The 23287-nt window shown below is 37.8% G+C and overlaps 5 protein-coding genes, 1 long non-coding RNA gene, 1 other non-coding gene and 1 pseudogene across 9 annotated transcripts; 6 read left to right on the plus strand and 2 right to left on the minus strand.

The window, feature by feature from the left end:
• Positions 1–140: 140 nt before the first annotated feature.
• On the minus strand, positions 141–4851 carry LOC111465966 (L-galactono-1,4-lactone dehydrogenase, mitochondrial). Its single transcript, XM_023110480.1, has 6 exons — positions 4020–4851; positions 2884–3134; positions 2536–2721; positions 1444–1837; positions 642–782; positions 141–534 (listed from the first exon to the last, which is right to left on the minus strand). The coding sequence occupies exons 1-6, from the start codon at positions 4656–4658 to the stop codon at positions 376–378; spliced, it is 1770 nt and encodes a 589-aa protein (XP_022966248.1). The 5' UTR covers positions 4659–4851; the 3' UTR covers positions 141–375.
• A 180-nt stretch (positions 4852–5031) lies between these two features.
• Positions 5032–5229, plus strand: LOC111466279 (annotated as a pseudogene).
• Positions 5230–6581: 1352 nt separating this feature from the next.
• LOC111465974 (lycopene beta cyclase, chloroplastic/chromoplastic-like) lies at positions 6582–8655 on the plus strand. Its single transcript, XM_023110491.1, has 2 exons — positions 6582–6808; positions 6969–8655. Exons 1-2 carry the CDS (start codon positions 6638–6640, stop codon positions 8481–8483), a joined length of 1686 nt encoding a protein of 561 aa, XP_022966259.1. The 5' UTR covers positions 6582–6637; the 3' UTR covers positions 8484–8655.
• Positions 8656–9882: 1227 nt separating this feature from the next.
• LOC111466282 lies at positions 9883–10095 on the plus strand. The gene has a single exon (XR_002714353.1). It is a non-coding gene; the product is annotated as a Plant small nucleolar RNA U3 (small nucleolar RNA).
• A 1531-nt stretch (positions 10096–11626) lies between these two features.
• On the minus strand, positions 11627–18237 carry LOC111465943 (N-acetylglucosaminyl-phosphatidylinositol biosynthetic protein gpi1). Of its 3 annotated transcripts, XM_023110426.1 has the most exons (10): positions 17980–18237; positions 17186–17411; positions 16029–16424; positions 15793–15933; positions 15615–15715; positions 15256–15477; positions 14645–15139; positions 13169–13599; positions 12604–12697; positions 11627–12207 (listed from the first exon to the last, which is right to left on the minus strand). In XM_023110426.1, exons 2-10 carry the CDS (start codon positions 17351–17353, stop codon positions 12078–12080), a joined length of 2178 nt encoding a protein of 725 aa, XP_022966194.1. In that variant the 5' UTR covers positions 17354–17411; positions 17980–18237; the 3' UTR covers positions 11627–12077. The 3 variants fall into 3 exon arrangements, with proteins under 3 accessions (XP_022966194.1, XP_022966195.1, XP_022966196.1); XM_023110427.1 differs by lacking the exon at positions 17980–18237 and having other exon boundaries at positions 16029–16308; positions 17186–17366; XM_023110428.1 differs by lacking the exons at positions 17186–17411; positions 17980–18237 and having other exon boundaries at positions 16025–16043.
• Positions 18238–19627: 1390 nt separating this feature from the next.
• On the plus strand, positions 19628–20100 carry LOC111466145. The gene is made up of 2 exons (XR_002714321.1): positions 19628–19755; positions 20024–20100. It is a non-coding gene; the product is annotated as an uncharacterized LOC111466145 (long non-coding RNA).
• Positions 20101–20171: 71 nt separating this feature from the next.
• Positions 20172–20788, plus strand: LOC111466133 (protein EARLY RESPONSIVE TO DEHYDRATION 15-like). Its single transcript, XM_023110731.1, has one exon. The coding sequence runs from the start codon at positions 20210–20212 to the stop codon at positions 20525–20527; it is 318 nt and encodes a 105-aa protein (XP_022966499.1). The 5' UTR covers positions 20172–20209; the 3' UTR covers positions 20528–20788.
• An 848-nt stretch (positions 20789–21636) lies between these two features.
• LOC111466077 (probable F-box protein At5g04010) lies at positions 21637–23174 on the plus strand. Its single transcript, XM_023110654.1, has 2 exons — positions 21637–22135; positions 22340–23174. Exons 1-2 carry the CDS (start codon positions 21745–21747, stop codon positions 22792–22794), a joined length of 846 nt encoding a protein of 281 aa, XP_022966422.1. The 5' UTR covers positions 21637–21744; the 3' UTR covers positions 22795–23174.
• The last annotated feature ends 113 nt before the right edge of the window (positions 23175–23287 follow it).

The raw sequence follows: 23287 nt of genomic DNA on the forward strand, positions 1-23287 counted from the left end.
ATATCATAATTGGTTCTTGTGATTTTATAAAAATTTCATAAATAAGATTAATTTTTAAAAATATGATCTAAAATTCTAACTTAATTCACTCATGAGAAGCTTATAATTATATCAATTTTCTAAGCTTTCATAAGTAAATATCAGTATCAAAATTTTGGTATAATTATTTGAAACTGAAACTGGGAAGAACAACATGACGTCAAGAAACTCCTTCCTCAACTAGACTTTTTATGGGAAAAAAATCGAAGAAATAATATACCACAGGAGAGGACAAATACAGCATTCCTGTGAAAAATGTACAGTAAACACAAGAAATCAGCACCTACCCAACTGGATATAGCAGAACTTATTGATCACTAGGAACAAATGTGCATCTCAGACCACGTCCGATGACACAAACAGCTTTTCTAACTTGTTACTCGAAAGAATTTTGTTCGGGTCCAATTCCTGTCGTGCCTTGTTGTATTCATCGACAGGAAACCGTTTCCTAAGTCTTGCTTGAAGAGCTGCAAGCTCATCCTTGTCCTTCGGAACCTGAAAGTACATTCGTTCAAAGACGTCAACTTTTCACGCCATTTTGCTCGGTTAATCATTCGTTATACTTCGAGGTAGTTTAAAAACGAGATTTTGAAACTGGGTACCTCAATCTTAGCCCAATGTTCGAAGGCGGAATATTGATCCCACAGCAGTGTTTGAGTGAGGTGTCTGTAGTGAAAGAACTCCTCTGTTATTTCCTTCCTCTGCCGTGCGTCTGAAGTAGGCAGGTACATTATTATTCCGACCTGTTGGCATCAAATGATCCTTGATTAAATGCACAAGATAACCAAACAACGAACCACAGTCCAGTTGACCGAGTTCAACTAAAGGGGAATGATTTTGATTTGTCACCATATCAGAGATCACAACACTCCAGAAATGAGACCCCATTTACAAGTAACTTTATGACACTTTATTGACACTTTATTTATACTTTCACTAACCGCCAAAGTCTACCGCTAACAGATATTGTCCTCTTTGAGATTTCCCTTTCAGGTTTCTCCTCAAAGTTTTTAAAATGCATCTGGTAGGGAGAAGTTTATTTATAAGGGTGTGGAAACCTCTCCCTAGCAGACGCATTTTAAGAACCTGGAGGGAAAGCCCGAAAAGAAAAGTCCAAAGAGGACAATATATACTAGCTGTGGGCTATGTCTTGAAAAATATCTCATGCTTATCCCTTTATGCCGAATAGCCCACAAACTCGAGGACATTCCCTCTAATCTAATCTACAAGAAGCCTTTGCATATATCTAAATCATAATCTAACTCTAAAAAACGACGATGAACTATAAGTTATTAAGTTCTAAGATCTTGCAGGGTATCTCTAAACATTCCGTTTTATCTCTGCACGAGTATAGATTCAGAGCTTGAAAGAGAGAAAATACAAAGATTGATGTTTAGAGTTTACCCAAGAGAATATATCATCCTCAGATGAGCTTGAAGCTGGACTCATGGGGCTCTTGCTACAAGCAGTCCAGCGCTGCTCAATGGGAGCAGGTGCAGGTATGTTTTCTTTTTCAATAAGCTGCTTTAATTCCTCTATGTATTCAATGTCCTTCATGTTAGGTTTTGCAAGAGTACCAGCAGGAAAACAAGTCTCGGAGACCCATTGTTGGCCACCACAATCAAAACCTAAAATTTCGTCACTCCATCCGACTCGGTATCCTTCCGACTTCCACCAGAATTCAGCCTCTGCTTGATTGACTTTCACAACATGCTCTTTGTTCAGAGGATCAAGGGCAAGTAGTTTGTCACGCAACTCAGTAAATGAAAACTCATTTATATCTCTTTCATCACTAGCACTGCAATTATCAAGCAAGCAATCAGATGAAATGAATACTACTTCGAACAAAATTTTAAGTTCATGATAAAAAAAAATGAATATCAACCAAAAGACAAGGAGTAACCAAAACAAAGGAATAGAACGTGATTTAAGAGGATAAATGTAACCGTCCAAGCTCACCCCACCGCTAACAGATATTGTCTTTTTTGGGTTTTCCCTTTCGAGCTTCCCCTCAAGGTTTTGAAAATGCGTCTGCTAGGGAAAGGGTTCTACACCCATATAAAGAACGTTTCATTCTCCTCCCCAACTAATACGGGATCTCACAATCCACCCCCCTTCGGGGCTCATCATCCTCGTTGGCACTCGTTCCCTTCTCCAATCGATGTGTGACACCTCCTCAATCCACCCCCTTCGGAGCTCAACCTCCTCGCTGGCACATTGCATAGTGTTTGGCTCTAATACCATTTGTAACAAGGCAAGCCCACTGCTATAGCAGATATTGTCCTCTTTGGGCTTTCCCTTTCGGGGTTCCCCTCGAAGTTTTTAAAACAAGTCTGCTAGGGAGAGGTTTTCACACCCTTATAAAGAATGTTTCGTTCTCCTCCCTAATGGATGTGGGATCTCACAATGATAAATATTAACTATCTTCATTTCAACCCATTCCCGACATCCTAAAATCATGGATAACGAAATGCTCAAACAGACCATGGCACTAACCTGTATTTTTTAAGAGATTCTACATAGAGATCACGAACATGCTGTATGGCTTCATCACTAGTATATTTCGGTTGAAATTTGGGAGGACCTCTCCATTTTGAGATAGGATTGCAAGTCACAACAACAATGGCATCGGTGTAAGGAATATACAGATATTTCACATGCTTATTGTCAGCCAACAATTTCCTGCAAAGCGAGAGAATTTCAGAACTTAGACGGTTCACCGACAAAATAACTCAAATTTAGTCTTCAAATTCTAGATTATCACAATACACTATCATTTCTAACTGTAGTATGCAACATACTATAGAATGGCATAAAATTCAGAATCAAAAAGTACATAATTACTTGTGGTTCTTCTTGATGTCTTTCATGTTCGAAATATACGTGTGTTCCACAAGTTCCTGTCTCTCAACGCACTGGAGGGTTACTTCAGCGACGACTCCAAGGCCGCCAAGACCACAGCGAGCTAGATAAAAAAGCTCAGGATCTTTCTCTTTGGAAATCTCTATAGTACCCTTGGCTGGCGTGACCAATTTCATAGCAATAACCTGCTCATCAATGGGAGGCAATTTTGCACCAGTACCATGTGCACCGACCTAGAAGCATAATCGGCTTAGCTCAAGAAAAAACATGACAATCAAAATGTCATATTACATGCAATATCAGGATCTCCACCTTGTGGAGAGGAGGTTTGGAAACAATTCATTAAAGAAACCAAAAGACAGGATGATATGTTCTTTTAGTTACAAAGTCAAAGGAGACTAAAAAAGACTTCTCATAAAGAATAAAAACCACCAATCTTTCATCTCATCCCACATGTTATTGCCACCTAAATAATCAATCTTTTTTATGAATATCCTAACTTTTGTTGAGGACAAATAGAAAATCCTCGAACCTACCACGACCACCATCCACAGCCTATTTTCGTTCTCTTCCCTAGAATAATCCCGCAAAAGGTGGATTATTACCCCGTACAACGTGAATACAAAAACAAAGCCCCAACCAAAAGGAGTCAAAGTAAAATAAAAAGGTAATCCAATTACGCAAAATATCTAATGAAAAATAACAAATCTAATCGATAAATGTTCACTTAATACGCTACGTGTGGCAACAATTTGATTGTTTCTCTTTCGAACGAGATATATTTTGTCTCAAAATTCACCTCTTGAATGGTACTAGCACTACTTCTAAGCTCGACCAGCCATTGAAATCATATCCATGACAATTCTATTACAAGGAGAAATACAAAATACAAAATACAAACCAATCAAAATAGATGGGAAGCTAGCAAGATCAAATTTCTTCACTGCAAACAAACTAATTTACAGCCCTGGACAGACAACTACTCATATTCATCCAACATACAGCCATGGCATTGAAGTTCAAGTGTTCAAATTGATCAAATGCAGCAGACAATCCAACATAGTACTTCAATTAGCAATTGAACAACATCAAAACCACAGAAATCCTCATAAAATAACCTGAATGATGCCACCGATCTGCTGCTCCCTGATCGAAGCAAAATTCTGCAAAGTAAGCCCATACTCCTTGATTCCATCGACAAGCTGCTGAACCCTTATTCCCGCCTGAACCCTAACCCTCTTCTTCTCCTTATCCACTTCCAAAACCTTATCCATCAACGCCAAGTTCACCATTCCCATCCTCGACAGTCCAATCCCATTAGGCGAAAGCCCCGACCCAACAGGCCGAATCCTAGCCTTCTTCACATTAGCCTCCTTCACCACTTCCTGAAGCTGCTCCAAATTATCCGGCTGGTGAAACACTCTCGTATGAACCTCGTGAGTTCCACTCCAATTGGACACAGTGTGAAGATCCTCGGGGAGAGGCGCATATCGGAAGATCTGGGCCTTCTTGTGCTTGGCGTTTTCGGGGAAAGGGAAGGAGTAGTAAGTGGTGGCGCCGCAGAAAATGACTAGGGCGCCATAGCCAAGGTACTTGCGGAGCTCGGACTCGGAAGAGGACGACGGCGGTGGAGGAGAAACAGTGGAAAATTGGCGAGTGGGATTTAAAGGGGGTTTTGAAATGGCGACGGTGGGTGGAAATTGGGGGCGGCGGTGGTGGAGATGAAGGGATCGCCGGAGAGAAAGAAGTTTGAGCATTTGATGGTGTCTGGTGGAGTGGGTTAAGATCGATTCTTCCCGGGTTTATGGATCGTACAGAAAAAGGTCTGAAAACGAATTCAATTGACCAGTTGGTAGCCGAAATTGGAGTTGGAGGATTTGGAGACTTAGGAAGAAAGAGAGAACAGGTATGTATGCGCTTAACTTAATGGCAATGCGTCTGTTTTAAATGGATATTGAGAGTTCATTATATTTAAGCTAAATAAATAAAAATATTCTAAACTAAATGGGCTGATTTGATGGGTATTTACGGCTGCTGATTTGGCCCAAGCCACTAAGTCAGGATATCCCACATTGGAAATTGGCAAATATGAGTAAGCTTATTTAAGTTAGGAGATGAAGGCACCAGAGCACGACCTTACTTGAACAGGATCTGTTCTATAGGTTGTACAACTGTGTCCTTGAGTTCTAAGGAGACAAGAACCATACTCTGGTGGATGAACCACTGCTGTGCGACTAGAGCGTGACTAACGGCTTTACGAGCCCTAGATGATCGTTCTCGGGTAGGGTTCGCCCTGCCTAGGATGGTCGCATGGCTGTCTGACAGACGCTAAATCCTTCTTTTTTTTCGTTTTTTCTTTTTGCTTTTTGAATCAGGAATGTGGGCTGTGATGGATTTGGGTGGTTTGGAGGTGAAATTTTGGGATGAATTTATGTTTGAACTACTCCACTCCACTTCATGCTCCTTACCTGGGTGGTTTGGAGGTTTAGGGTTGAATGATCAGAAGTATCGGCGTTCTTCTTTCGTCTGTGTTTATTGAGATTTTGGGATGAATTTATTATGTGTTGAATTACTGCGTTAAATTTAAATCATTTTCCGGATTGAGATAAGATGCAGAGTTAAGGGAGTCGTGGATAGTTTCCACTCCACTTGATGCTCCTTACCTGTTTGATGAAATGCCTCACACAGACCTGCTGCACTTCCTTTCTTCATCTTCTTCTTCAGAGTGAAGGTTATCATTAAATTCTCTTCTGCTCAAACATGCCACCACTCTGGTTCAAATGGGTCTCTCTCTGGGTTTGCTAAACAATGGGCAACCAATATTCATGAGGCAGTTGAGAGCTTTTGCTTCTAACCCAATGAAGGCTACTTCATGTCATCATCGGCAACACCAGCTACAATTACATCTTAATAATTTCATCTTAATAGGTTACTTAAATGATACCCCCAACGTATAATATTTGCCATAAAAATGTATGCAATCATTACTTTATTGCTCTCCTTTACTACTTTCATGATGTATAGTTTCCATATTGTATTTTCTAAGTGTATGACGGTTCGACAGAACCATGTCTACGCTTGCTTGGTAGACATGAAATGCCACATAATGTACTACTATAAGGATGCAACCCGTCGTCAACTCCTCTCACTTAGATTTTATAAGACTGGTCGGCAAATCACATCTAGGCCTACTAAACCTGAATTGCTCAACTAAAACAGGAATGCGACTATATGTCAAATTCTTCCTTACCCAAAAATTTATATATTATTTAAGTATGTTGTGTTGCCTTTTGTCGGCCGTCAATCAATGTTTTTTGTTTGGAGCCATATAACTTTGTTTTCCTTCTTTTTTTTCAGCCTTCCGAAACTACTTTTCAAAAATCTCTTTGATCCTATTTTCTAAAATTATTCTCCTCAAATGGGACTATAAGCTTGAGCATAAGTTGTTATGCCACCTTAAGCAACACCATCTTATGTCACGAAGTGAGTGCCACTCTACATAGAAGCGAGTGTCGTACAATCATGAAAGTTTTCTATTAGGAAAAGTGAGATTAGTTAATTTTTATTGTGTGTCTTGTCTGGTTTACTTTTCACCGCTTCATCTTGGACAGTACACTAAATCTAAAACTAGAACAGCCACCATTATCAAACTCTTTTTAAAAGCAATGGAGACATCGAATTGAGCGAGCGATGTTCACGCCAATTGTCACCACCATTAATTGGCAAGTACGGGGCCATGCCCCAAGTGGGGACACGCCCAAATCCCCAATCTTCTCCAATTCCTCTAATTTCCATCTCTTGGAGAAGAGTGGACGGCAGCGTCAGTTCATCAATTGGGCACTGGCCACACGCATTCCACATCTCTCCAATCCACTGGAACCAAATGGAGCTCCTTCCGCCTCCTCAGGTTCGCCTCAAAACACACGCCTCTTAATCTTTAACACCGATTTCCATTGAATTTATCCTGATTCTTGTTCAGTTCTTGAGCTTATACTTGCGTGAGATTTCTGGATATTGGGTTTCTGTGGGGATTCCTTGAAAATTCTGCTTGTGGTTGCTCTGTTTAGTGTGTTTTGTCTAGGGTTTTGGGAGTGAAAACCATGGATTCTTTGCTTAAAATCAATACCAAATATGGTTTTATGCAACCATTACATGGGGTTTCTGAAAAATTGAATGGTTTGAGGAGTACAAAGTTTCATAAGATTCAAAGGAAAAAAGGGGGTTGTGTCAATGTGAGAAGCAGTGCTCTTTTGGAGCTTGTTCCTGAGGCCAAGAAGGAGACTCTTGAGGTTGAGCTTCCCATGTACGATCCGTCGAGAGGCCTCGTCGTCGATCTTGCAGTTGTGGGAGGTGGCCCTGCAGGGCTTGCTGTTGCACAGCAGGTTTCAGAGGCAGGGCTTTCAGTTTGTTCAATTGATCCATCTCCCAAGTTGATTTGGCCTAACAATTATGGAGTTTGGGTGGATGAGTTTGAGGCAATGGATTTGCTCGACTGCCTCGACACGACATGGTCTGGTGCTGTCGTGTTCATGAATGAACAATCGACGAAAGATCTTGGTCGACCTTATGGGAGGGTTAATAGAAAGCAGCTTAAGTCAAAAATTTTGCAAAAGTGCATTGCCAATGGTGTTAAGTTTCATGAAGCTAAAGTTGTTAAAGTTATACATGAGGAGTTTAAATCTTTGCTAATTTGTAATGATGGTGTGACCATTCAAGCTGCCATTGTTCTTGATGCTACTGGCTTCTCTCGATGCCTCGTTCGATACGATGAGCCTTACAATCCAGGCTACCAAGTAGCATATGGGATTTTAGCCGAGGTCGAGGAACATCCGTTTGACGTTGACAAGATGGTGTTTATGGACTGGAGGGATTCACATTTGGATAACAATATGGTTTTGAAGGAGAGAAATAGCAAAATTCCCACGTTTCTCTATGCAATGCCCTTTTCGTCGAATCGAATATTTCTCGAAGAAACTTCTTTGGTAGCTCGACCGGGACTACAGATGAGTGATATCCAGGAAAGAATGGATGCAAGATTGAAGCACTTAGGCATAAAAGTGAAGAGCATTGAAGAAGATGAGCACTGTGTCATTCCAATGGGTGGACAACTGCCCGTTCTTCCTCAAAGAGTCGTTGGAATCGGAGGAACGGCGGGGATGGTGCACCCTTCGACGGGATATATGGTAGCAAGAACTCTAGCAGCAGCACCTATTGTTGCCAGTGCAATAGTTCGGTGTCTTCGTTCGGATGGACGTTTCAGGGGAGACGAGATATCGTCTGAAGTTTGGAGAGATTTATGGCCTATCGAACGGAGGAGACAGAGGGAGTTTTTCTGTTTCGGGATGGATATCTTGTTGAAGCTTGATCTAAAGGGAACAAGAAGGTTTTTTGATGCATTTTTCGATCTTGAACCTCGTTATTGGCACGGTTTCTTGTCGTCTCGACTGTTTCTTCCCGAGCTGATACTCTTTGGACTTTCCTTATTCTCTCACGCATCGAATGCTTCTCGAGTTGAAATCATGGCAAAAGGAACTCCGTCTTTGGTAAACATGATTGGAAATCTCGTAAAGGATAGAGACTAAGATGAATGTAGAGTTCTTTGTTGTAAGCTAATCATACTGATGAACTTGTTCATAAGTTTATGAATTTGCTATAACTTATTAGCCACCATCTCCTTAGCATGTTGTTCTTAGTTCACACCTTATATAGTTTATCATAGAACAGAAGTTCTTCAAAACTTACCTATCAGTGTATACTCTTGGTGTCCGCTTGATATCTGATCTTTGCACAAATATTGTTATCTGTTTTAATCCGTTATGCATTGTCGTCAGTCTCACGATTTAAAATGCATCTATTATGGAGAGGGTCAGTCCTACTCCGACTAGTACCTTGCAATGATTGACTCTAATACTATTTGTAACAGCTCAAGCCAATGGTATGAGAGCCAGACACCGCACAGTGTACCAGCGAGGACGTTGAGCCCCCAAAGGAGGTGGATTGTGAGATCCCACATCGGTTGGAGAGGGGAATCAATGATTCCTTAAAATGTCTGTGGAAACTTCTTTCCAACAAACGCGTTTTAAAAATCGTGAGGCGGACGGTGATATTTAATAGGTCAAAGCGGACAATATTTGCTAGCAATGGATTTGGATTGTTACATCTAGATTTCGTGTCAGATTTTTTACTACGCATATTAAACGCGTACAAGATTGTGGAACTACTTTCCAATCTTACGTGCTTCTTTGCATGACTTATTTAGATCATCTTCCGTTTGTAGGCATGACTTAAACCAACATCTTTCACTTGAAAATGGAAATCCATCCCCTTCTCAATTTTCTAGATCATACTAGTAAACACATTTCGAACATTCGTTGTGACGTTGTGACATTTGGTCTAGTAGATTTAATATCAAGTTGAGTATAGTTCAATTGGTTAAGATATATTGTTAATTTGATCGTGAAAACAAAATATATAGATAAAAGTAATGCAAAGTGGTTATATATTTTTAAAATCAATTAATTTTTAAAAAAAAAAAAAACTCTCACATGAAAGATAGGTTAAATTAGAAAATTGCTTATATCTTGAAGTTTAATAAAATCTCATCGATTAGTTTTATAATTTAATATAATAGATTTTATTAAACTATAAGACGTCAAACGAGTTCAAGCCTTTTCGGAATAAGAAGAATTAGAATTTAATCTAAAATAAAAATAAAATGAAATACAGTGAACAATTAAAACAAAAAAAAAAACAAAAAAAAAAAAGAAAAAAAAAGTGGTGTTTATGGAAAAAAATATATATATCATAAAAAAATAAAGATATATTATTAGTTGACAATTGTGAATTTCTAAACTAAATGAACTGATTTGATGGGTATTTAGGGTTGTAAATTTGGCCGAAGTCAGCATGTCAGATATCCCACATCGAAAATTGGCAAATAAGAGAAAGCGTATTTAAGTAAAAAGATGAAGGCATTTGGTCACGACCTTACTTGAACAGGATCTGTTCTATAGGTTGTACAACTGTGTCCTTGAGTTCTAAGGAGACAAGAACCTAAGTCTGGTGGATGAACCACTGCTGTGCGGCTAGAGCGTGACTAACGGTTTACGGACCCTTGGTCCGGGCGGCTGTAGATGATCGTTCTCGGGTAGGGTTATCCCTGCCTGGGATGGCCGCATAGCGGTCTGACAGAACTAATATACTCTTTTATTTTGCTCCTCTCTTTTTATTTTTGTTTCTTCTTTTTGACTTTTGAATCTGAAATGTGGGCTGTGATGGAAGAAACCACTGGTTTTGTGCGTGGAATTTCAGATGTTTGGGTGGTTTGGAGGTTTAGGGTTAAATGATAGAAGTATCTGCGTTCTTTCTTCTGTGTTTATTGAGATTTTGGGATGAATTTATGTTTGAATTAGTGCGTTAAAAATCAATTTTCCCGATTGAGATAAGATGCAGAGTTATGTGAATCGTGGATAATTTCCACTGCACTTTATGCTCCTTACCTGTTTGATGAAATGCCTCGCACAGACCTGCACTTCCTTTCTTCATCTTCAGCTTCAGAGTGAAGGTTATCATTAATTTCTCTTCTGATCAAACATGCCTACCACTCTGTTTCAAATGGGTCTCTGGTTTGCTTAAGAATGGGCAACTAATTTTCATGAGGCCTAGTTTATCTCATCATCGGCAACACAAGTGTAATTACATGTTGATAATTTGATGTTAATCAAAATGGAAATCATAAAGACCAGTGGGGTTCTATCCTAATTCATCTAAAAAGGTTGATAAATCTTGTTGGGCAGCACGTTCAACCTCCAAAAATTTAGTGTCCTTGATTGGATGAAAGCCCCACACAAGGTGACGCCGAAGCAAGGCAGTCAATGACGTGCAGAGCGGTGGCAGACGTGCATGTAAGCTGCTGGCTCCCGTACGGAGCCTCATCCTCTGTGGTTAAGCGGCGAGCGGCGTCAATGCGGTGCCAAGGTGGACTGTTTGGCGACAACAGGCGGTGCTTAGGCGAGCGAATGTGGTGTGGTGTGAGCATGCTGGATGCTCACCACACGACAGTTGGCACAAACAGGAAAGGAAAAATGAGAAGAAAGAGAGAGATAACTTGTGTGGGGATAAGGTAAGTATAAATTCATTTTTACCCAATATTCTTAATTATGTTCTTCAATAGTATATACTACTTATTAGATTAATTTGTTAATAATAATTGATGAACTCAACATTAAAATAATGTATGTCGACTTTGGTACATGTTGTCTATGTCTTTGATAGTGTCCACTCCAATTTGTTTAATTAATTTTTGTTCTTATTTTTCTTTCTGGAAAGAATCTTGAGTTAAATAAACGTGACCATTATCAAATCAATTTTAAGACTAAACTGAATCGTTTTAGAGACCAAATTAGAATTTAGGGTTTTGGAGTGACGATGTGTGGAGAGAGACATAACTTGAACACAATGATATGAAACGAACACATCATATACTGTCATGTTTATTAAAATATACATCATTTTTATATAAGAACCTTCAAAGTTAATAGATTAAATTTTATGCATTTATATGCTTAAAAATGTATTTCATACACAAAAAGTACATATATATGTTTCTTATAGTATCATGTGTTCATTTAATTTGCTTGATGAGTACTTTGTACAACTATATATTAACTTTGTACAACTAGTGTCGTTTAGTAAGTGTCCAACATCTAGTACCGAACAGACGAGTGCTAGCCAAAATTTGTCCGTGCTTATTAACATACCAACAGACCAAACGCCAACCATACAAATCTAGACTTTTAAACTAATTTTTCTATTCAATATGTGAATACAACCTATACAAATCCAGCTACATAAGAAGTTCATCAAATCCATGAATAAAGAGCCCTAAATCTATGAGGGTAAATAAATTTTATAACGGTGACAGTCAGAATGAAAGTAATAACAAAAAATTAGAGGTGGAAGATAAAGTGAGTAGGAACCTGCAGCTCCTGAATCATACCATTGCTCGTTGTCAGCGTCCAAAAGATAAAGCATAAGGCCAATACAAGGAGAAATCTGAGCGCATTCCAAGCAACTTGATACCCTCTGTATTTTAGACATACCCCAATGACCATTCGGATTCCAAGCTTCGACTTCAACAAAAGAAATTCTAAAAACTAGGATTTAGCATGCTCAGATCATGAAGCACAAGGCGGCAGCTGCCTGCATGTGAGTATGGAATCATGGCATAGATGCCAATACTTTCTGTATGGTATACACATCCATGGCAACGGTGAAGGAAGGCCAGCCTTCAGTGTCGATGTCGTTCTGCAGAAGCAAGACAGGTAGTAGTTAAATCATCCATAGTATTAAATTTCTACCGATATTACCACATGTCCAAGGAGTGTGAATCGATATGAACATTAAAAAAGTAGCAACAAAATGTAACTAATATAAATATAATACTAATAATAAGTATTTTAACTCATTTGTAAAATGTCCATTTGTTAATTACTTTTTTTTTTTTAATTTTTTTGTTGTTAAAATCATAGTATAATATCTATTCACATCGCCATTTTATCAATATCTCCATCAACATTTCCATAAAATCGAAACTTTGTCATTTTCATAAAGTCGAGACTTTGACATTTCTATCAAGATCAGCATTTTAAACCTGGGTTGGAGTAAGATGTGTAACTCAATGAATAGAAGCAGTTTATTTACCTTGTTCCTGTCAGTACTCCGTGAAAAGTAGAAGCTAGTACCGACTGGGAGAAGCCAGAGAAAATATTTCTGTAGTGAGGCAGGACCAGTTCTCCTAACATCACAGTATCATATTATCAAATAAAAGAATGAAACATATTTTGTAAACATTGCCTAAGGTATTTCAATGTATTCTTTCTCATTCATCAGATAACTTCTGAATTATTTCAAAGTAGCCCCTTGCCATAACTTGATGTGGCAACTACATGTTTTGATAGTTGTTGATCTGCTAAAGGCTGTAGTCAAAACTTTTTAAAATTAAAGGACTTAACTGAGAGCCTTTTCTTCACTTGTTTAAAACTGAGAATCCATATGTAATGAAAGAAAACTATATTTATAAGAATAAAAATAACCATACAATGTTCACACAAGCAGAATTTACTCTGAAATAAGTACAATAAGATCTCTATAAATAGTTATATTGAGAGGATCTTTTTATCTTATGCACACAGTTAAAAAATCAGCCTGCCTATGTTTCTCATCTCTTAGGATCACCAAAAAGTCCAGTTTATGATAGAGAACTGACCTATGCCCATTAAGTTGCTGTGAAGGCATGAAACCAAAACTGAAGATCTTCCCACAACCACCTCCTCGCTCCGCTCCAAGATCTTAGTCGGTAAATCGAAGCTTTCAGAGAAGTTTTTGTCTGGACAGTCCGTGGAATTAATGTGACAAGAAATGATTTCAAACCATATCCCAGACGGAAATCTTTTCCGCTTCACCAACCAAAGGTAAATTTTGGCATAGGGTGTAGCATGAATAGCGGAAATTATAACTTCAATTAGCAATTTGATGAAGCTGATAGATGTATTCAGAATGGTAAAGAAGACATAGAAGACGGAAGTCGTGGGTAAAAGAAGTAATAGTGGTGTAAAAATTAGCGATCCAACAACATGTTGCTTCACAATGTAGTCATAACTATCTATTCTCTTCCGAAGAGGATTCTGTTTTTGACCCCTGCAAAGAGATTCAGATACATTACGAATAACTAGGAGAAAATTCAACAAGTCTGAAACTGATATTCAACAATGTATTAGTTAAGTTCAGATGCTAAGAAGAAAAAAGAATAAGATGTACTTAGAGATTGGATCGCACATGCTTATTCCCATCATTGCTTAAGGCATTATATTCCTTACACCCCATTCTAAGTTACACCTGCTATGTCTCTATATTCTCACTCAGATGTCTGGGCATTGAAGGAAGGACGCTTTGTTTAGAGGTGAAAGTTTTTCAAGTCGATTACTAATATTACACTCTTTTGAAACTTCAAACTCTCCACCAAGTTCTCCTTTTCAAATGCAATCTGATTCTCCCAATTCAAAAAATATGTATTTATGGGATAAGTTTGAAACTCTGTCAGAATCGATAAGAAAGCATCTTTTGAAAATTTTAATTCAAGGCTCTTTTGAGACTTCATCAGTTTCTCCTTTTCTCCATATCAAATGCAATCGGCTTCTCCCAATACAAAAGAAGTATATATTTATGGCAAAAGTTTGAATCTGTGTCAAGCCTCTCTGTAATTGATAAGAAAGCATCTACGAAAATTTTAATTCAAGGCTCCACTAAAAACACCTGCAAAAAGTATGGGGAAGAGCCGAATGGCTTTAAATTTCTAGTTTTAAATGCACCGCCATAACTTTCAAAAACCAGCAAACAATTGAAAGCCTGCATGCAAATATCTAATGAATCTACATTCAGATAGTTTCAAGCGTCAAAAGAGCTTTTTGATATTGTTGTGGTAGGCTACACCTCCCCAGCCATCACCCTTCTCCAGAAGAACACAGAAGAGAAAACTATGAAGACTATCAAACCAAGGCATAGAAGTTTTTTAAGCTACTCTAAACATATATGTAAGAGTATACTGATTTTAGGCCACACTACGTATCATCCCATCATGCTTGTAATGTAATAAACTTGTGTCAGTTTAAATTATAACTAGCTACAATTTCATGATAAACAGAACGGCTAGGCCCAATTAGAATGGGTCTCAAAAAGGAGTTACCTAAAAAGGCGCCATAAAGCTGCTAATGCTTGAATCTGTGATGAATATATGAGGGAGAAAAACCAATGAAGAGTTGACACATGGCAACTTGCAACTGAGATCAGATCTGAGGTAAATGCAGCAGGCAATGTCCCTCCGAAAAGAATCCCCGATATAGCAAGCGCTTTAACAACATAAATAAATATAAAACTAAAAAAGAACCAAACCGTAGACCAAATTTGGATTGCATTGAGAGATACAATGCCAAGAACTCCAGTCAATTCTATGTTCAACTTGAAACCTGCAGGGACTCCCATCAACCACACACAACCCGTACGCAATATGTTATTTGTGACATCCCTAGCAAGGTTAACAATCAATGAACAAGCAGAATCTGCATAACATAACAATGCCACACCAACCACATTTCCCAGGAAAATATCAGCAGCTATGCTTGACCACATTGAATGCCTCTGTAAAGCAACTTTGTCCTCATATTCAACATTTGATAGGAACCTTCCGAAACAAGTAGAAGATAAAAAGAAAAAACAGTTCATTGTTTATGAAAATGAAAACCCCACAACAAAGAAAATTAATAGAGCCAGGAAAGACATCCAAATAGAATTTCTTACCCCACGCCGCGCTCTTGAAGTATAATTGGCCAATACAAAATTTGACAACACCGAATATGGGCATTATTGTATGAGGTCATGAAAATTTTTGAGACTACATCAGACGTCCATAATTGTAGTCCAAGACTATGAAGTTTATAAGAAAACTGAAAAGTCATGTAGAAGAGAGTAGAAAGTGAAGCAATAGACACAGCCAGAAGACTCCACATGAATGAATAACACCTGCAAAGAGAAAGTGCTGAACATCAAACAGTTCAAGTAAATATTGATAGAATTTGGTTTCTTGTTCAAAAATTTAAAAAAAAAAAAGGTAAATATTTAGAGTTCAGTTTCCAGAATCAAAGCCAAAAGAGAAATACCTGTCAACGATGGAAAACTGAAGAGAGCTTTTAGCATGCAAGTGTCTTTCAAGTGGTCTTTTAGCAGCTGCCGCACAATTGATAGCCAAAATGACTGTATCCTGTACATGGTAAATAGGCATATAAGAAACCACTATTCTGCTAGCCTGAAAACGGGAATCCTTAAATTTTCCATTACCAAGTCAAAACTTGATTCCTTTTGCTGAAGTTCATCAACCCATTTTGGTTTCTTGAAAGATGAATTTTCTTGCTCGTATGAATTGGAAGGTTGCAAAGAGAAATAATGGTGGTTATATAAAGGAGGATCATAGAATACGACCTACATAATTTCAAACCAGACAGTTAACCAAGATTTAACAGTTAAAAGATTTGGAACAAATCAAAAGAAACCTTGATTAATCATGACTTACATACGTGGACATCACAATTAGACACTTTCTGCCCATTCCAACAAAGGTAGTCCAATTTAGGAATCCAAAATAGTTCTGACTTTCCATGCTTCTTATCAGAATCAAATATCAAGAACACCAAATTACTGCTCCTACTACAGACTCGCCTACATTGCTCTGACAACCCACCTAAATAACGGCATTGAGCAGTGGATCTACTACAGCTGCCTGTGACATTACCGTCTCTATTCATCCAGCATTCATGGTGACAACAAAAACCTTTTTCTCCATTCAATACATCAATTCTGTCGCTTGAAGAAATTCCATTACAACCTTTTGGAGCAGACTGACCAAGTAGAGAAAACACTGACTTATCACGCAAAATTGCAGGCATGGTCCTGTTTGTATTACAGATGACTTCCTGGAAGACGATAATAATATATTCATTTGACTTTTCTTTGAGAATACAATAACGGTTAAAAATGTATTCCCGTTCCCGTCATAAGAAATGAAATGACGAAAAATATTAGTGAGCGGTCCAAATAATAATGAACCATACTTGTAAGTTCTTTCAGGGACTCAGAAGAGATTAGCTCCTATAGTAATTGCATGACTATGACCTAGTTGATTCCTTCAAAAAGAAAAGCAATGAATTCTTGTGAAATATGGCTTGAACACCCCACGTGCTCGATTACAATTTTTCTTTATTACGTCCAGCTACTTAGTGTGTTCATCATTAACTTATGTCATAGCTATGCATCCAAGTTGATTGGAGATAAAGAAATAATCAATATGGAGGGGGAGGCCAAGAAGGAAGGAAGGAAGGAAGGAAGGAAGGAGAGCAATTTCCCCCATAGTTTGTCTTAGACTATAAAGGTAGAATGTAAAATTTTGCCCAACACGTTCCCACCCTTGTCTACATGTAAGCAACTAAAAGATGAATATTGATCAAATAACCGCCAATTCTCCATCCTTATTTCTATAGTTCAATTGTTCCTTTCCATATCTCAACTGCCTCACATGAGCATTAATAATAATTCGCTCACATACATCATCATGAATAAATTTAGATACTTCAATTCCACTCTACAAAATCATGATGAATTGATAAGATTTCTCATTACATGAACTGCACAAATGGCACAAAGCTTATACCAACAGTGTAGAAGAAGAACGCTATACCTCGAGGTCGCCTTGAAGTTGAGACAGTGAATCATCACTACAAGTGAATGCCACTACAACGTCAAGGGAATCCAAAGAAGGAACAAACCAACCAAACAACAGACAAAAAGACGACAGTTCACATGGTGAATGCTGCTTGGGCCACCATAGTCTAAACTTCCCCTTCATTTTCACCTCACGATTATTATACCCTCTGTACCATCACGTATTCCCACACTACAACAATCTGCACATCAAAATTAGTAGTGCCCGTATAAGTTACAAAATTAAGTAGCTACCCTTATAATGTATGAAGTAAATTCAAATCAGTAGGATTGACCTAATGATCGCTAATTGTAGCACATGATAGAAAGTATAATGAGTAAAAGGAACTTTGGACGGTGGCCACCTATCAAGCTACTAAAATCTTAAGAGTTTTGCAACAACTAAATGCTAGTTGTGGAGTTAAGTGCTTGTCCCGCGAGATTAGTGGAGATTAAGTTCAGGTGCATATTGAGAAAAATGTAGTAAAGAAATTTCATCCTCGATATTGCAATCACCATTTCCATCCAGAACAAATCTTCCTAGAAAAAAAAACGCTTCACGCAATAATCTAAAATAGAAACACAACGATGCAGTCGAACTCTATCCATGGTTTCAGGCAGCATATCAAGGACACATAATTTAAGCAATGATGATTGCAAAAACTGGTTCGGAGAAACAAAACATGAGCTGTAAGCTAAAATGCCAGGTCCTCGTAATTCGATTTCATAATTGGTTGAAATCGATGAAACTATTTCGAAATCAAGCAAGACCTGCACGCGGTGAGAGGGAGGAACCACCATATCTACAATTGATATCGCCGACGCTTGCAACCAGCTGTGAAGGTCTGCGTGAAGAGAGGGCTTAGCGAGCAAGGCCACCGGCTGCCGCCGCTGACCGAAAAGATAAAAACCGAAGGCCGGCTGCGGCCAAGAGACGGTCAGATTTGGCGGTGACGCCGATGGATCTGAGAGTACAAGGAGGAGAACTGCGAGAGAAGATGAAGATGGCCTAAAGGAAATGGAATAGAGCAAAAGAATTATAAAATATTTTATATTTAAAATTTTAATTATTAATTTAAGTGTATAGTCGACAATAAAAATATTTAAATATATTTTTTCCAAAAAATAACAATCCATTAAATATAATTGAATTAGACCGAAAACTCTATTCTATTATTTTTTTTAAAATTCAAAATTCAAACTTTCCAATTATAATTTTTAGAATTTTATTAACTATAAAATTTAATTTTTGTTTGATGACTTAATTTTAAAATAATATAAATTTTTTATATTTTTTATGAATAAGATTTAAAATAAAATTTATTTCGATCTATTTAAATTTTAATTTTAAAAATATCATAAAACTTTTAAAATTTTTATTAATATCCTCAATAATTTTTAAAAAATTATGATAGTTCCATTTCAAATATAATTATGAATTTACAAAAATAAAATTAATATTCTTAAACATTTTTCAATTCAATATTAGTATTTTTTTTAAAAACATTGTTACAAGTTCGGTTTAAAGGTATTTTTAAAAATTAAAAAAAATTACGAGTATTTTTATTAATTTAGCCTAAAAATATATAAATATTATCCATAATAACCACAAATTTTAGGTAATATATATATATATTTGTGATGAAAATAAAATTTAGAGAATTACAATAATTGTAAACTAAAATATAACGCACATGGGTCCAATAAATTTACTACTTTTTTTCCAATAAAAATATAATAGGAAAATCCTATATACCTGCTTGGAAGTTGCGGCGATATTGTTGGATAACAACCATGCACCTTCCGTCAGCGTATAATTAATTTTTTTAACTTTTGAAATAATAATTATTCACTATATTTATATTTAAAAAAATCAATACAAATTCTTTCGAAAATGGATCCAAAAAAATCAACTAAACTAACCGAACTAGGGATTCAATATTTAATAAGAATGTTTAAGGACAAGTTATATAGCTCCCAAGATATTTGTGCATTTAAGAGAATAAATTATTTAAATATTGTGGTGCTGGCGAATAAAGCTGGTGTAAATAAATGAACTAAAATCATATCTAAACCAGAGTAAATGACACCGTTAAAAAACGATGCAATTTCACCCTAAATAAGTAACAGTAAATCTCCACATTTTTTCTTTTCCACCCACACAATATAATTATTAAAAAAAGGGCAAAATAGTAAATTTGAAACACATCTAAGCCACGAAATTCAGGTACGGTCGTTACCAGACAAATTTCGAACGTGGCATGTTCCAATTCCTCGCTGATAACAATCCGTCAAAGTCAAGGAACAACACCGTCGACGCGCTTTAATCAAATTCACGCGCCAGATTTGAATAGAAAGATAAATAAATAAATAAATAAAAGATTCTTTTTTTCCACCTATAAAAAAGCCCTCTCGGCTTCTCTTTCGGTAACCGTAGGGCTTCATTGAAATCCGTCCGTCTCTACGGATAAGACTCCGAAATTTCTCACTGTTTTTCCCAAATTCCAACTCGGTCAATCCAGAATTCCCCTTTCTCTCGTTGATCTGGTAAATATTTCGTATCCTTTTCTGTTTTTCTTTTTCCGTTTTGATCTCCAGAATGCTCTGGGAGAACGAGACGAGAGGGAAATTTTGGTTTGATCTGCGCTCTTAGGTTTTGCTTTAGATCCGGTTGCGTTTCTTTGATTTCTTGATCTGCTATCTGTGTGATTTCGATTTATCTGTTTTTGTGCGCTGATTTCTTTGCGATCTGATGTAATCGTAGCGAACGGGGATTTCTTTTATGTTTTGTGATATTTTGATTTGATTGATCTAGATAACTGGATCAGATTTGTTCATGACTTGGCGAGGTCAATTTTAGCGAATTCGAAGAACAAAGAACGAAAACGTTCGCCCTAGCTTTACACATTTGCCTAGTTTGGTGGATTTTAAATGTTTGGCTGATTTTGTTTGTGGTTCTGAAGGTCCGTAAACAGCAATCGTAGAATTTCATTACAAAACAATGTCTCTAGCATCCGAAGAAAGATCAAAGCTAAACCCGAACGCTCCGCTTTTCATCCCGGCCGCCTACCAGGTGGAGGATTTCTCTCCACAATGGTGGCAACTGGTCACAACCTCGACATGGTACCACGACTACTGGCTGAGCCAACACCAAGAAGAGAGCGACTTCTCTTTGAATAGCGAAGACGATTATGACATTGCTGAATTTCTGCCACTGGCCTTAGATCTTGAAGGCAACGAAGAGCTCCGCACCATGGAAGCTGAATTCGAGGAGTTTATTCAAGCTTCTCTCAATGAAGGGACCCAAGAACTTCCTTAAGGTGACCCAAGATCTTCCTTCATGATCAGCTTGCTTGGATTTTCAGGTTTACCATGTTGATATAAGCACAAGAACAAATCTGCAGTTTTTTCTTTTTCTTTTTCTTTTTAAAATCTTCTGTTCAAAGTGACTTGTGTATAAAGCAAAGTTGCTGCAACGCCCACTTGTTCATTATTGTGCATCTCATTATGCGTCCCCAAAAAACAGTGTAAAAATAAAGGAAATAGCTTTTAAATGAGACCGATGAGTCTTCGTTGTCTACTTTTTTATATTATTATATTTAGGGAAGAAAAAATGACACATTGAGACTAATGGGTCAAGCAAAATTTGGTCCTCTAGAGAAAATATGAAAGAAGTTGAGGAGTCCCTTTCAATTTTTGAGTTGTTAGGGCTATTTGTAGAAATAAATGTAAAATATGGAAACTAGAAGGGCCCACACTATAAATTTGTTAAAAGTCACTTCCAAGGGAGAATTAGTTGTTTTATAGAGAGGTATACATAGAACCTTGACATCTTAAACTCTGGTGTAATTGAACCCGACATCCCAAACCCACCCAACTTGAATTAAAGGAGTTGGGTTGGGTTAATTTTTTGAACTCGAATAGATTTGGTTCCGAGTTTTGGCTTTGTTGGATAATTTTAGGTTGACTCGATTCGAACAAATCTTATAGAACATAATAGAGATGAGAACGGATGGATAAACACCTCTAAGAGTTTAAATATACTATTATAGAGGTTTAAATATACTATTATAATTTAAGAGGTATGGAGTACTGCTATTTGTTTGAAATTTTTAATAGAAATACCTAAAAAATTAGACAAAAAAAAAATTAAGATTTATTTGAAATAAAAGAACCATCGACTTCCATTTTCTTCTTATTATTATTCTTTCAAATTTTACATAATAAATAAACATAAATCATGTTTTCAAAGTTTTTAATTAGTTTTAAATAATAATAATTAAAATATAATTTTTTTGGAAATTGAGGACTGAAAAATAAAAAAAAGAGAAATTTAATGTTACAAAAAAAAAAAATACACCAAATCTAATGACGAGATCACCTCCCACCCAAACATTCTGTATGACGTGGCAAAAGAATTCCATGCAATAGCACCCTTGACTTCCACGTTGCACCAATCAAATCTCCCCACTCTATAAATAATCAAATTAGTCGAATCCTCATCAAACCGACATCCATTCTCCTCCTTCTCTCTTCATGGCGCAATCTCTTCAACCTCCTCCATCCCCGCCGCCGTGGGAGGTGCTGCTTCTCGTCGCCGAACGCCTCGACCCCAGAACGCTCGCCACCGCCTCCTGCGTCTGCAAATCCTGGTCCATTTCCATGGCCTCCAACCATCTCTGGGAGCCAATTTTTAGTGCCAAATTCCCTTCTCTCACTAACCTTGCCGCCTCCTCCGCCACCGCGTCACCTCCCTTGTCCTTCTGCCGCCTCTTTGGCCTCGGCCACACTGCTGCAGCTCGTCGCCGCCCCGCTCCCTCGAAACCCATCCTCTCCCTCTCCGACCTCATCTTCGTCATCAGCGTCTCCGGCACCGACAAAGCTGACGGTTGTATTGTCGGTGGCGGAGCCACGAAGGAAGAAAAGGGTAATAATCATTTTTATTCTCTTAGCTTAATTCTTAAATTATTAAGTACTATTTAAATATGATGCAAGCTACTACAAATTAATTATTTTTAAAAAATAAAAGAAAAATCTAATTGCTCTATCTAAATTTATATTTTAAATCAAATTTGATAGGGTTTATAAAACCAATTGGAGAATTGAAATCAACCCTTATGAAATTTTGTAGATGTGCCCGAACTCATGTTCACCATCGTGAAGCACGGTGGCGAGCTAGTGGTGGACCGAAACGGGCTGTTCAAATTCGACATAAATGTCAGCAAAGGCGACGAGGCAGTGGTGATCGGAGCTGGAGGGGAGGTGGAGGTGGTGTGGAACGTGGTGCTGGAAGGATGGAGGGCGGTGTTCACAATGATTGAATGTGGAGGAAGAGTGGGAATGGCGCCGAGAGCGGATGGGTGGTTCTCGGAGGAGCTGCCGGCGGCGGGGTGCTGCCCGAAGGAGGTGAGCGGCGGCATAGTGGCGGATCTGAAACTGGGGGTGTGTAAAAATGGGGAGGGTGGAAAGAATGATGAGGTCAGGATTGAAAGCGTAAGTGTGGGAATGATGAGTGTATTGAGTTGGAGATACGTGAGTTTGGATGATGGGTTGATGTATTTGCAGCATTTTTTGTTCAATCCTTAGAAAATTAGTTAAATGTGGGAGGCTGATTGTGCTAACTTGGGTTGGGTTAGATTCATACCATAGTAGAGAGTCTACCCGAGTCGGCGTTGTATGATATTTTTTTTTTCTTGTATATATCCAACTCGTTGTCATAATAGCATTTTTGTAGCATTCTTGCAGTGGTTGGATAGTAATTGTGCAACACACTTAATAAGTCAACCGTGAGAAATTCAAACGTTGCGGATAACGTCAATGTATGTTCGAGTCTCGAGTTGTAACAACATTTGTTTCAACACGGTGAACAAGTCAATTGTGAGAATTTTGGCCGTTGCAGACAACGTTGGCATATGTGGAGTCTCGAGTTACGTTTGCAAAATATGTTTTAGAAAACGTAAGCGAGAACGAAGAAAGTAACATTGTATCTTTGTAAGCAAGGAAAGAAACATCATAGTATAAATAACGTATAACTTCGGTACGGATTAGTTGTTTTTTTTTACATTTTAGTTATAGAGAT

The sequence above is a fragment of the Cucurbita maxima genome, unplaced genomic scaffold, assembly GCF_002738345.1.
Source record: "Cucurbita maxima cultivar Rimu unplaced genomic scaffold, Cmax_1.0 Cma_Scf00030, whole genome shotgun sequence".
Classification (NCBI taxonomy): Eukaryota; Viridiplantae; Streptophyta; class Magnoliopsida; order Cucurbitales; family Cucurbitaceae; genus Cucurbita; species Cucurbita maxima.

What these genes read in the sequence shown, in the direction of transcription:
- LOC111465943 (XM_023110426.1), bottom strand. Translation starts at nt 17,353, where the DNA reads ATGAAGGGGAAGTTTAGACTATGGTGGCCCAAGCAGCATTCACCATGT. An exon ending in AGGAATCAAGTTTTGACTTG is followed by an intron (nt 15,716 to 15,792) that starts GTAATGGAAAAT and finishes TACCATGTACAG; the next exon opens with GATACAGTCATTTTGGCTAT. An exon ending in GCTTTATGGCGCCTTTTTAG is followed by an intron (nt 13,600 to 14,644) that starts GTAACTCCTTTT and finishes ATCTCTTTGCAG; the next exon opens with GGGTCAAAAACAGAATCCTC.
- LOC111465974 (XM_023110491.1), top strand. Translation starts at nt 6,638, where the DNA reads ATGCCCCAAGTGGGGACACGCCCAAATCCCCAATCTTCTCCAATTCCT. An exon ending in AGCTCCTTCCGCCTCCTCAG is followed by an intron (nt 6,809 to 6,968) that starts GTTCGCCTCAAA and finishes TGCTCTGTTTAG; the next exon opens with TGTGTTTTGTCTAGGGTTTT.
- LOC111466077 (XM_023110654.1), top strand. Translation starts at nt 21,745, where the DNA reads ATGGCGCAATCTCTTCAACCTCCTCCATCCCCGCCGCCGTGGGAGGTG. An exon ending in AGCCACGAAGGAAGAAAAGG is followed by an intron (nt 22,136 to 22,339) that starts GTAATAATCATT and finishes GAAATTTTGTAG; the next exon opens with ATGTGCCCGAACTCATGTTC.
- LOC111465966 (XM_023110480.1), bottom strand. Translation starts at nt 4,658, where the DNA reads ATGCTCAAACTTCTTTCTCTCCGGCGATCCCTTCATCTCCACCACCGC. An exon ending in AGATCGGTGGCATCATTCAG is followed by an intron (nt 3,135 to 4,019) that starts GTTATTTTATGA and finishes TTATGCTTCTAG; the next exon opens with GTCGGTGCACATGGTACTGG. An exon ending in GAATCTCTTAAAAAATACAG is followed by an intron (nt 1,838 to 2,535) that starts GTTAGTGCCATG and finishes TGATAATTGCAG; the next exon opens with TGCTAGTGATGAAAGAGATA.
- LOC111466133 (XM_023110731.1), top strand. Translation starts at nt 20,210, where the DNA reads ATGTCTCTAGCATCCGAAGAAAGATCAAAGCTAAACCCGAACGCTCCG.